Source organism: Paramisgurnus dabryanus, chromosome 1 (genome assembly GCF_030506205.2).
Source record: "Paramisgurnus dabryanus chromosome 1, PD_genome_1.1, whole genome shotgun sequence".
Lineage (NCBI taxonomy): Eukaryota > Metazoa > Chordata > Actinopteri > Cypriniformes > Cobitidae > Paramisgurnus > Paramisgurnus dabryanus.
The window spans coordinates 44,745,172-44,758,713 of NC_133337.1; the positions used below are offsets into that span (position 1 = coordinate 44,745,172).

Here is a 13,542-nt window from a genome sequence, read left to right on the forward strand (position 1 = left end):
GCTAAAATCAATACAGAAATTTCTCTCCTTTCAGAAGCTGGCGCAGATTCCTCACTCCAGTTGTTATTTTTAAAAGAGAAGTGATTTTACAAAGAAAGCAGTTGCTCGGGAAGCAAGTGACATATGGGGAAATTATGTTTCTTTGTTAACGTCTGAATGAGTCACGTGTCACCGAAATGCAACAAAACATTAAAAAAGAATCATTCAGAAATGTTTCAAGACATTTACTCATGAATGTGAATAGGCATAATGAAGCGGCAGTGAATTAGCAGTCCACAGTTGCTCGAAAATATTCTGGGGGCGTATTTCATGTAAATATGAGCTTTAACATTTGGCCTGCAGCTTTGTGTTGATCTCACAGATTTAGGGCCAGATTTACTAAACGGGGCAAATTAGCGTAAGAGCGCAATTCTAAAAAAAAAACGCCAATTGGGAGTGGTAATGTCTGCAGGTTATTTACTAAAAATGCGCAAATGAAATAACACAGGCGCAACAGCTGATTTCCATAATGACCAACACAATCGTATAAAGGCAGCGCAAATTAGTTTAGGGTCGCAAATAATGTGTGAGTAATAACTGTTGAGTTCAGCACTACAGACATCACAGCTAACAAAGCAATAGTACACTGAAAAGTAAAAGTTTACAATAAGTTTTGAAACACCTAGGGTCTCATTTACGCACAAAATGTGTCTCAAAACCTGCATACGCCAGTTTCCACGCAAAGGTTGTGATCTATAAAAAAACAAACTTGATGGGAAAATGAGCTTGCAGGGTGGGATCTGAAGATTATTCATGTACGCATACTTACAGGTGATCTGTGACTAATAAAGGGAACATTGCTTTTTGCCGTATGCCATTTTTGGCTTTGTGTGTACGTAGGCTTTTAGTAAGGATCCTACGCACGTTTTATAAATGAGACCCCTGGTATTGTGCAACTTCTCCTAGTAACTTCTCTTTTATTTCCTCTAGCAAATAAAAAAATGACTTGGCAAACAATATTTTTTAATAATTTGTTCCTCGTGTGCCTCTTCTAACAGCTACAATTTCAGCCATTTCAAGCGCAAAATATTGTAAGACATGCTTTTTTTGGCGTTAAATTATGGCACAAAAAACAGTAATATTACAAGCGCAAAATATAGTAGATTGCATTACGGGAATCATTTAAATACTCCCCCCATAAATTTTGCATTGAAAGGGCGTCCTAGAAATGTATATGAAATAAGGTCAGTCACAAAAATAACTAGACCACACCTTTACAGCGCGAATGATCCACTGCACTATTTTATAAAATCCCGACAGTCGTTATTTAACAGCAAAATGATGGTTTGTGCTGGCGCACGCTGTTAGTTAATCTGATCCTTAGTGTTATATATCAGTGCGTGCAATGTCTTAATCTGACATCTGGTATTTGTAGTGTTTTTTTGTTGAGCATTTTTCTGTTTTTTTTTTTTTTGCAGAGCTATCACCCTGGATAACACACTGGTTATCCTGTCCACCGTGGCCCCTGATGCTGGGAGATACTACGTACAGGCCGTCAATGATAAGAACGGGGAAAACAAGACGGGCCAGCCCATAACACTTTCTGTGGAAAGTATGTTTGTTGAGTTATGAATACACACATCTGTCATTGTATAATCTTAGGGGCAGTTCACATTTCGCGTTTTTTGCAAGCGCAAATACTTTATTTTGAATGTATTCGTGCAGCAAGTGCGTGCAAATAGAGAGCATTGCGGTCGCGACGTGCACACAACATGTTTTTTTTGTCTCAGACAGATGAAAATACGTAAAATGTTGGTTTAAAGGAATATTCCATTTTCTTAAAAGAAAAATCCAGATAATTTACTCACCACCATGTCATCCAAAATGTTGATGTCTTTCTTTGTTCAGTCGAGAAGAAATTATGTTTTTTGAGGAAAACATTGCAGGATTTGTCTCATTTTAATGAACTTTAATAGAGCCAAACATTTAATACTTAACTCAACACTTAACAGTTTTCTTTCAACAGAGTTTCAAAGGACTATAAACGATCCCAAACGAGGCATAAGGGTCTTATCTAGCAAAACGATTGTCATTTTTGACAATAAAAATAACAAATATACACTTTTAAAGCACAACTCCTCGCTTAAATCCGGTCGTGATGCGCCAACGTGACCCCACGCAATACGTCATGTCGTCAAGAAGTCACAGAGGACGAACGCGAAACTCCGCCCCAGTGTTTACAAATGTGTTGAAAGAGGACCGTTCCTACGTTGTTGTATGTCAACTGATACTAATTCATGTCTTTGTGTCAGTTTATTGTTTACAATGGTCCGCAAATGTGTGTTTTATATATGTAACACGTGACCTCCCTACGTCACTACGCATTTACGTTAGGTCACGCTGGACCGGACCTAGACGAAAAGTTGTGGTTTAAAAGTGTATATTTGTTATTTTTATTGTCAAAAATGACAATCGTTTTGCTAGATAAGACCCTTATGCCTCATTTGGGATTATTTAGAGTCCTTTGAAACTCCGTTGAAAAAAACTGTTAAGTGTTGAGTTAAGTATTAAATGTTAGGCTCTATTAAAGTCCATTAAAATCAGAAAAATCCTGGAATGTTTTCCTCAAAAAACAATTTCTTCTCGACTGAACAAAGAAAGACATCAACATTTTGGATGACATGGTGGTGAGTAAATTATCTGGATTTTTCTTTTAAGAAAATGGAATATTCCTTTAACTTAAAAAGTTTCTTCAAAAATGAAGTTTTATAAACTACAAATTTCTCACTTTAAGTGAAAAATTAAAGGTGAAAAAACAACACCTTAATTGGTAACACCTAAAATATTGAAACATTTTCAACTTTTAATTTTTTTTTAACTTAAGGTAAGAAAATTTAAGTTGAAAAAGTAGCGTTTTTAAGTTTATCCAACTTTTTCTTTTTACAGTGCAACTTTTCAAAATGTTGCGTCGGAAAGCGCGTTGGAAAGAAGGAGGAAAGCGGCACGGTTGTGTTTTCCGCATGGTTTTAGACTGGAAATGTGAACCGTCCCTTGAGCTGTTTTTACAGTAGATTAAGGCTATTATAATTGCCTTAATCTAAAAAACACTTTTATTCCCAAACTCTTACACTAGTCTGATAAAATATTAAGTACCAAATTACATTGTGAAGCTTGATTTGTTTATTCCAAACTGCAATGAACATATAAACTTTAAACTCTAGACAAACATATTTTGTGGTACTGCGCTTTGTTTCACAGATTTTTTGGAGTATTTGGAGAGTATTGTGATTGTTTCAATATGTTTGATTTTCTCAAATTGAAAAAGAGTCTAGTTGAATACCAAAAAAAGTTTAGTAACTTTAGTTCAGTAACTTTGCAATGTCTCTGCAGGCAACATACTGACAGAAAATAAATAACACACACTCACACAAAAAAACACACTGTTGACAGGAGTGCAGGTTTATAAGTTGCTGTTGCAAACACAAATCTGTCACATGCCTTAACACACTGGCCTACAGTAATATTCACCAGCTGTCGCTTCCAAAACCCATACACAAATTCACACCTGAAGATGACAAATGAAAGTTCAATTAAAATTAAAAGCAAGTCTCTTCAGTCTTTCGCCTGTAACTTTTTTCTCGTCATCGCTAGATGTCGGTGGTCCTGCAGATCCCATTGCTCCCACAATTGTCATCCCACCCAGAAACACCAGCGTCATTTCTGGAACGTCTGAGGTCACTATGGAATGTGTGGCTAATGCCAGGTAATCCACACACCTGTGATCACTACTCCGTATTGACTTATTGTACACACCATTTTTGGTTAGTTTTTGAAAACGGAACAAACCATCCAGATTTTGGACCTGTCCCAAAATGCAGAATTCATGTGGACTTCTAGTCTCGTAGACTTACAATGTTCACCTTGTGTTAAATCCACAGAAGCTTAAAGCATCCCATTTGTCATTTTAGGTTTTAAAAGCGTGCTTATGGGTGCCCCTTTTTGGTCGATGTGTAACCTTGGTGCACACTTTTCCTGAGCCTGCACTTGTGCGAACTTCACAGCAGACTTTTTCTAGACAGTCAAAGCAACGTTACAATATAAAAGTACAGTGTTATAGGAAGACCACGAGTGTTTAAGGTGCCATTTGGGACAGGTTCAATGTTACAGATGATGTCCAAACAAAACATTCTGCAAAATATATTAGCAAATGCAAAAGCGTAAGGTCTCTCTCTCTCTCTCTCTCTCTCTGTCTCTGTCTGTCTCTCTCTCTCTCTCTCTCTCTCTCTCTCTCTGTCTCTGTCTGTCTCTCTCTCTGTTTAATTTTCCATTAGGCCCTTAATAAAACTGAGCATCAGTTGGAAGAAAGATGGTCTTCTGGTGAGAAGCGGGCTGAGTGATTTTAACCGCAGACTGACCGTGTTGAGTCCGGTGGTCAGCGACTCTGGTTTTTATGAGTGTGAAGCTGTTCTCCGGAGCAGCAGTGTTCCTTCTGTCAGCGCTGGAGCGTACCTGCATGTGCTCGGTAATACACATGGTGGACTTGGTGAATACAGATCTGAAGCCACAATGAGAGTAGAAACCCATAACAGTAGTCTGATGATGCTTTCATTTTAGGAAAACTGATTTATCTCATAGAAGGAATGGTAGTGCATGATGCTAGCATTATTAAGGCCATGAGTTTGAATCTCATGGGTTTGAATCTCATAAAACAGACAAACAGATTAACCCTTATGTATTGTTGGGGACCTTTTCATCCACTATGGGGTTTTATTTTTAGTCTTAATTTGGCCAAAATGTTCTCTGTGTTTCAGCAAATGGAATTTGACAAACCTTATATTGACACATATTTTGGGAAAATGCTTTGACATTTTTCAAAAACTCAACAATACACCGTGGGCTAACTTTCTTCCCTTTTGTGTTGTTCATGGATGAAAACATCCACTAAATTAAACTGCTGTAAAAATGTATCAGATTGTTTTAATCCAGTGGTTTTCAAACTGGGGTCCGGGGCCCCCAGGGGGGCTGCGAGATGGTGCCAGGGGGGGCCCAGTTTTATGACATTTTATGAAATACATTAATTTATCAGGAATTCTGTGTAATTAAACCAAAAAAAAACTTCTAAAAGCTACTAACCAAAAGCACTACTTTTTTGTAAAATGTTTTTTTTTTTATTAAAATGTTGAGTTTTAGAACAGTTTTTGTCACAAATTTTCTTTGGGGGGCCGCGAAGGAATGCACCATACACAAGGGGGCCACACGCTGAAAAAGTTTGGGAACCACTGTTTTAATCAACCAATCAAAACTAACAAATGTTTAAAAAAAATCCATAATTTTAACTCTTTCATTCCCAAGTTCATAAATGATGTCACTGATTAGGGAAAAAACACACAAAATTACTGATTTTCAATATAAAAAATGATTGTGGACTGGATTTTTATTACCTTTTCACAGTCTTGGACATGTCAAAGATTAGTAAAAACATTTACTTTGATGCATTGTTAGTTATTGTGCAGCATCAGATTTAATTTTTTCTCCCTCATTTACTGTTCGTGGCTGTTTTTGCCCCATTGACTTCCATTATAATATCATTTTTTGATTGCCAAGCCATGACATTATATAATTATGCATTCTTGATTGTTGGTGGTTTTTCCTTTTGCAAAGATGTAAAATTTGTCATTTTTACTGTTGATCACCATGTGGCACCATTAACCATTTAGTAGGCCTGTGCAAAAAAGCTTAATTTCTGGCTTGTACATTGAGTAAAATGCTGTATAAAAGCAAATAAAAAACAGCAAGGTAAAAAAGAATCCAGTCCACAATATATTTATATTGAAAATCAGTAATTTTGTGGGTTTTTTCCCCATATCAGTGACATCATGTATGAACTTGGCAATTAAAGAGTTAAAATCATGAAATTTTGTAAACATTTAGTTTTGATCAGTACTGAGGTTCATTAAAAGATTTATGTAAAAAAAAAAAAAATGTTTTCATCCACAAACAAAACAAAAGGGTAGTAAATTTGAACAATGCACAAGGATAAATGTGTGTATTTTGAAAAGAAGTTACTTTGGATAACGGCATTGTATATCATTTATCTATCATTTAAAAGTGAACTTTGAAGCATTTTAAAGAAATGTCTTGTAAATGTAAAAATGACACGGTTCAACATGCAAAATCTGTGCAAATATTTTTAAAAACACAAATATGTACTACTATTTTACCCAATGATTCAGTTGTCTTAACAACTTAAGTTTGCTTTCTTGGTTTGAATCTTTGGAGCACTAAACAGGATGATCCCCAATATCCAGTTTAACTTGAGTGTACCGAATGGTCTGTAGAGTTTTGTGTTTTTGTGAAGGTCATAACCCTGACTGATCCTTTCTCCATCTCTCACAGAACCACCACAGTTTGTGAAGGAACCAGAGAAACACATCACAGCAGAGATGGAGAAAGTTGTGGACATTCCCTGCCAGGCCAGAGGTCAGACACTCCTGACACGTCCAACATCTTTACATTCGATGTTTCGAGGGTCAAAAAACTTTTCTATTGTGCATTAAATCACAACTGTTCGGAGCGCATTTGATGTTTAATATAGAACAAGGCCTATATGGAACAGAATATTGGACAAATGAGATTTCGTTGTAGGTGGTGATACCCATTAAGCAACCAAGTTATCCAAGTGGGAAGAGTTGTGATTTATCGCCTTGTCATGTCTAACCTGGTTAGGTTACGTTCACCATAAACATTCACACTGTATATACACAACATGCTGTGATTTCTTTCCTTATCTAATGATGTTAAATTATTTTTGTGCTCCTATGCATACACAACAGACCCATTCATGCCAAATATTGAAATTCGCTGATGTCTTTCATGATGTCCAGGATGTCTTGAAACGAATATTGACTCGTACAAAAGTATGAATGAAATGTGTCTTTAAAAGACGACTCTCTCAATAAAGGGACGCTTCTCCAACTCCTCTCGTCTTTAAAGGATACCTAAAAGCATCTGTTTTCCTTTGGTTTCTTTGTGAATAGGTGCATCTATTGTCCTTACTCAGTCATTATTAAAGATATCAAGGTTATATTTTCACAGAATGGCATTTACATTAGTTTCACAAATGTATTAAAATTCCCATAATGTGTCATCTACAGTACACTCACCCAAAGGATTATTAGGAACCTTTTTTTCAATTTCTCATTAATGCAATTATCTAATCAACCAATCACATGGCAGTTGCTACAATGCATTTAGGGGTGTGGTCCTGGTCAAGACAATCTCCTGAACTCCAAATTAAATGTCAGAATGGGAAAGAAAAGTGATTTAAGCAATTTTGCCAGACGGGCCGGTCTGAGTATTTCACAATCTGCTCAGTTACTGGATTTTCACGCAAAACCATTTCTAGGGTTTACAAAAAATGGTGTGAAAAGGGAAAAACATCCAGTATGTGGCAGTCCTGTGGGCGAAAATGCCTTGTTGATGCTAGAGGTCAGTGGAGAATGAGCCGACTGATTCAAGCTGATAGAAGAGCAACTTTGACTGAAATAACCACTCGTTAAAACCAAGGTATGCAGCAAAGCATTTGTGAAGCCACAACACGCACAACCTTGATGCGGATGGGCTACAACAGCAGAAGACTCCACCGGGTACCACTAATCTTCACTACAAATAGGAAAAAGAGGCTACAATTTGCACAAGCTCACCAAAATTGGACAGTTGAAGACTGGAAAAATGTTGCCTGGTCTGATGAGTCTCGATTTCTGTTGAGACATTCAGATGGTAGAGTCAGAATTTGGCGTAAACCGAATTTGAACATGGATCCATCATGCCTTGTCACCACTGTGCAGGCTGGTGGTGGTGGTGTAATGGTGTGGGGGATGTTTTCTTGGAACACTTTAGCCCCCTTAGTGCCAATTGGGCATCATTTAAATGCCACGGCCTACCTGAGCATTGTTTCTGACCATGTCCATCCCTTTATGACCACCATGTACCCATCCTCTGATACTTCCAGCAGGATAATGCACCATGTCACAAAGCTCGAATCATTTCAAATTGGTTTCTTGAACATGACAATGAGTTCACTGTACTGAATGGCACCCACAGTCACCAGATTTCAACCCAATAGAGCATCTTTGGGATGTGGTGGAACGGGAGCTTCGTGCCCTGGATGTGCATCCCACAAATCTCCATCAACTGTAAGATGCTATCTTATCAATATGGGCCAACATATTGATATAAGGCAGCATATAAGGCAGTTCTGAAGGCGAAAGGGGGTCAAACACAGTATTAGTATGGTGTTCCTAATAATCCTTTAGGGGAGTGTATGTAATTGTTAAATCTGTAATGTTTGCATTGGCTTACTTTTGCCTGTTGTGTTTATGCATTTCTCTCAGGTGTCCCTCAGCCTGATATCGTATGGTATAAAGACGCAGTACCCATAAGCCCTGTGAAAACCCCACGCTACCGAGTGCTAGCAGGAGGCAGTTTGCAGGTTAACGGCCTTCTGCCTGATGACACAGGAATGTTTCAGTGCTTCGCTCGCAACCAGGCCGGAGAGGTTCAGACCAACACCTACCTCGCTGTTACGAGTGAGTTCACCAAATTATCTCCCTGTCTTCCCTTTATACTCTGTTGCACAAATGCATTCGGACATTTATTTCTTCTGCTTCTCGCTCTCTTTAAAAAAAAGCTTTTATATGCCACAGCAACAATCCCTTCCATTCCTTTCTTCCAGTCTTCTCTTCCAGCCATGTCCTGCTTTTTGTCATCGTGCCCAGGCTGTGATTAATACCCTGTTGTGAGGGGAATAGTTAGAGAGAGAGAGAGGGACTGACAGAGAGACAGAGAGAGATAAAGGAGCTTTTATGGAGGACTGACAGAGCTTATCTTGCTGTTCAGAAACGCACAGAGCTGCTAAAAACACTAAACGGCAAATCTAGACGCTATTTACCTTGGCTTACGTCGAACATCAAGCCCCACATGTAAACTTCTCCGGACTCCCTGTCTGCGTTTCCCAGTGAATTTGTTTATTGTGTTTATCAACATTGCGTTTGTTCCTGTCTTTGTTTTTTTGTTTTTTTAGCTTGTTACTACGCCATTCTTTGATTCGTGAAAACTGAGCTCTGCGTGATTTTTTTATCTATTGAAAATTATTCAATATGTAATAACTTTATATACTGATTTAAAGAATATAATGTCTTGAATTTACTTCTGGTCACGATGAATGGCGTTAACTTATTTTCCGCCAGCCATTTTTTGAAAAGTTGCCCGCCTGCATTTTTTTTGTGATTTTCACAAAAGTTTCACAAAATACCTTCCAGGAAAATTTTCTTGTAAAAATATATAAACGTACAAATATTAAATGAAAGACCAGACCCTCTGCTTTCAAACAAACAATTAACAAATAAACAAAACGGGGAAAAAAGTTTCATAAATATGGGTATTTTTCTTTAAAAAAAATATTTTTTTTTTAGCAAAAAGCTGAAATAATTGAATTTTTTTGTGAAGTTATTTTTTTAGAGGTCAGATTCAGAATGATTATCAAAACATACACAGAGTTCAAAATTAGTAAACAATTTTTTCGCCGTCTAGTGGAAAATCATTAACTCATTCCCTGCCAGTAATTTTTTTTAAAGTTGCCCGCCAGCATTTTTTTGTGATTTTCACAAAAGTTTCACAAAATACCTTCCAGGAAAATTTTCTTGTAAAAATATATAAACGTACAAATATTAAATGAAAGACCAGACCCTCTGCTTTCAAACAAACAATTAACAAATAAACAAAACGGGGAAAAAAGTTTCATAAATATGGGTATTTTTCTTTAAAAAAAATATTTTTTTTTTAGCAAAAAGCTGAAATAATTGAATTTTTTTGTGAAGTTATTTTTTTAGAGGTCAGATTCAGAATGATTATCAAAACATACACAGAGTTCAAAATTAGTAAACAATTTTTTCCCCGTCTAGTGGAAAATCATTAACTCATTCCCTGCCAGTAATTTTTTTTAAAGTTGCCCGCCAGCATTTTTTTGTGATTTTCACAAAAGTTTCACAAAATACCTTCCAGGAAAATGTTCTTCTAAAAATAAATAAACGTACAAATATTAAATGAAAGACCAGACCCTCTGCTTTCAAACAAACAATTTTTTTTAGCAAAAAGCTGAAATAATTGAATTTTTTTGTGAAGTTATTTTGTTAGAGGTCAGATTCAGAATGATTATCAAAACATACACAGAGTTCAAAATTATTAAACAATTTTTTCCCCGTCTAGTGGAAAATCATTAACTCATTCCCTGCCAGTAATTTTTTTTAAAGTTGCCCGCCAGCATTTTTTGTGATTTTCACAAAAGTTTCACAAAATACCTTCCAGGAAAATTTTCTTCTAAAAATATATAAACGTACAAATATTAAATGAAAGACCAGACCCTCTGCTTTCAAACAAACAATTAACAAATAAACAAAACGGGGAAAAAAGTTTCATAAATATGGGTATTTTTCTTTAAAAAAATATTTTTTTTTAGCAAAAAGCTGAAATAATTGAATTTTTTTGTGAAGTTATTTTGTTAGAGGTCAGATTCAGAATGATTATCAAAACATACACAGAGTTCAAAATTATTAAACAATTTTTTCCCCGTCTAGTGGAAAATCATTAACTCATTCCCTGCCAGTAATTTTTTTTAAAGTTGCCCGCCAGCATTTTTTGTGATTTTCACAAAAGTTTCACAAAATACCTTCCAGGAAAATTTTCTTCTAAAAATATATAAACGTACAAATATTAAATGAAAGACCAGACCCTCTGCTTTCAAACAAACAATTAACAAATAAACAAAACGGGGAAAAAAGTTTCATAAATATGGGTATTTTTCTTTAAAAAAATATTTTTTTTTAGCAAAAAGCTGAAATAATTGAATTTTTTTGTGAAGTTATTTTGTTAGAGGTCAGATTCAGAATGATTATCAAAACATACACAGAGTTCAAAATTATTAAACAATTTTTTCCCCGTCTAGTGGAAAATCATTAACTCATTCCCTGCCAGTAATTTTTTTTAAAGTTGCCCGCCAGCATTTTTTTGTGATTTTCACAAAAGTTTCACAAAATACCTTCCAGGAAAATTTTCTTCTAAAAATATATAAACGTACAAATATTAAATGAAAGACCAGACCCTCTGCTTTCAAACAAACAATTAAGAAATAAACAAAACGGGGAAAAAAGTTTCATAAATATGGGTATTTTTCTTTAAAAAAATATTTTTTTTTTAGCAAAAAGCTGAAATAATTGAATTTTTTTGTGAAGTTATTTTGTTAGAGGTCAGATTCAGAATGATTATCAAAACATACACAGAGTTTAAAATTAGTAAAACAATTTTTTCGCCGTCTAGTGGATAATCGTTAACTCATTCCCCGCCAGCCATTTTTTAAAAAGTTGCCCGCCAGCATTTTTTGTGATTTTCACAAAAGTTTCACTAAATGCCTTCCAGGGAAATGTTCTTCTAAAACTAAATAAACATACAAATATATCAAATGAAAAACAGACCCTCTGCTTTCAAACAAACAATAAACAAACAAATAAATAAACAGGAAACAAATGTTTCATAAATATGGGTATTTTTCTTAAAAATATTATTTTTTTTTAGCAAAAAGCTGAGTTAGAGATCAGATTCAGAACTATTATCAAAACATACAAGCAGTTTAAAATTAGTAAATATTTTTTTTGCCATTTAATGGATAATTGCAGTATTACAGATTAACATAAAACCTCATCAGGAACACGTTTTTAATGCAATTTTTTCCTTAATTGACAAGATAGCATCAATGGCGGGGAAAGAGTTAAGGAGGGGCCTCGGAAATTATCAAAGCGATTAGCAAATATTAGCAAAACATGACCCAACTTTGAACAATCCAATCGATTCGCAAATAATTCAAGTCCATCTCTACATTTTTTTCTTGTCAGAAGCCAGTTCACACAGATATACGTCACGACGGGAAAAATAAGATAATCACTACCTCCGTTTCATTGTGACTTTAAACATCACATAATACACATGTTTGTTCCAATCTCATGTTAATCGTGGGTACCTGTAGAGTAGTATTACATCCTTCAAATGTCCAAAGAGTCTTTCATTTTGTCAGATTTATAAAACACAAAACAACCTTTTCTTTTTTTCGAAAAAGGCCGAACTCTTGGAAGCATTTAGTGGGAGGAGATAAAGAGTTAAGAGTACAGCACACCTATAAGTTCATGTTGTTTACATTATATGCACTTATGTGCCGATTGCAAACTAAACACTTTTTTGATTTACTTACCGCCTGTGCTTCCGACTCCCGACGATTGGGACCGCTTGATCACTCGGGTGTAAACGATTGGCAAATCCGGTGTCAAACTGGGCCTTGTTTGTAAAGCAATCGCCTCCGAAATGCAGGTAACAAACCCATTCGCAATTACCTTGCTGTCCAGGTAAACACAAACTGCATCCACTGTTGTCTTAAGACAGGGTTACTTTGGAAAGGTGAATAAGGTTTTCTTCTCCTCACTTCCAAAAACACACTTCTTTCGTTGTGCTATTTTTGATTCTTTAAAATATATCACAAAGTTGTTGCGTGCAGTGATGCTAGTGACTTAAAGGAACAATGCTAATTGATGAACGTTCTCGCTTTCACTTTTATTGTCATGTGGGCGTGCCCATAAAAGAAATAAGGAGCCCATTAAAAATTTCCGAAACTTGTAGGAAAGCGGGGGAGTGCGATCGGCCCAGAAATACACACGTTCATCTGTATTTTGACACTTTGCATTTGTTTAGCATTAGGAATACAACTAGCTGTGTCAATATGTCATAATGCATGAAATACCGTTTACCCCCAAGTACAGTTTGTGCAACGTGTTTCTTATAATTAATTATACGTTAAATTAAGTCCTAGCAGTCCTAGTAATTTCCTAGCTTTTTCCTTTGCTTATTTGGTTTCAAAGCCCCCTCTTTGATTTGTGTAAACTGAGCATTGCGTGGTTTTCATGCTATGAGTCTGTTAAAAATGTCAATTTCTTATTACTTCATATACTGATTAATGAATAATTGGTTGACATCAATTTCAATACAGTTTTTGCAATGTATTAATTATAACGTTAAATTAACACTGACAGTAAACTGGCAGCACTAGCGATTTCCTGACTGAAGTACGTAAAGTGTATTTGTTTGTGTTTGTCAATGTTACAAGTCTTTGTTTCTCATTCTGTTTGTGTTCTCTTCTTTAAGGTATCGCCCCAAACATCACAGCAGGCCCTTCCGACAGCACAGTGATTGACGGCATGTCAGTTATCCTGCATTGCGAGACCTCAGGAGCCCCCCGTCCTGCCATCACCTGGCAGAAAGGTGAAGAACACGCATCTCTCACATTCCACACTTTTCTGAAAAATAGCTATCCATTTAGTCTGGTTATTTTCTGTCACTCCACTGCACAACTATTTCAGTGCAATGCTCTGCTCACGTTTGCCACCAGACATGAAATTAAAAGCGATTTCACATAAGCTTTTATTATGTGTATTTGTCCTGTAGGTAATTTCGAATGAGTTGTTC

General features: G+C 36.0%; 1 protein-coding gene across 4 annotated transcripts in view; it reads left to right on the forward strand.

Moving 5' to 3' along the window:
* The window catches only part of sdk2b (sidekick cell adhesion molecule 2b), a 428,287-nt gene that overhangs the window by 343,727 nt on the left and 71,018 nt on the right, over positions 1 to 13,542 (forward strand). For all 4 annotated transcript variants that reach the window (XM_065262638.2, XM_065262641.2, XM_065262640.2 and 1 more), the window contains exons 5-10: positions 1,458 to 1,591; positions 3,631 to 3,742; positions 4,311 to 4,501; positions 6,376 to 6,459; positions 8,373 to 8,567; positions 13,222 to 13,338. In XM_065262638.2, the coding sequence (XP_065118710.2) occupies positions 1,458 to 1,591; positions 3,631 to 3,742; positions 4,311 to 4,501; positions 6,376 to 6,459; positions 8,373 to 8,567; positions 13,222 to 13,338 (833 nt within the window). The remainder of the gene's footprint in view (positions 1 to 1,457; positions 1,592 to 3,630; positions 3,743 to 4,310; positions 4,502 to 6,375; positions 6,460 to 8,372; positions 8,568 to 13,221; positions 13,339 to 13,542) is intronic.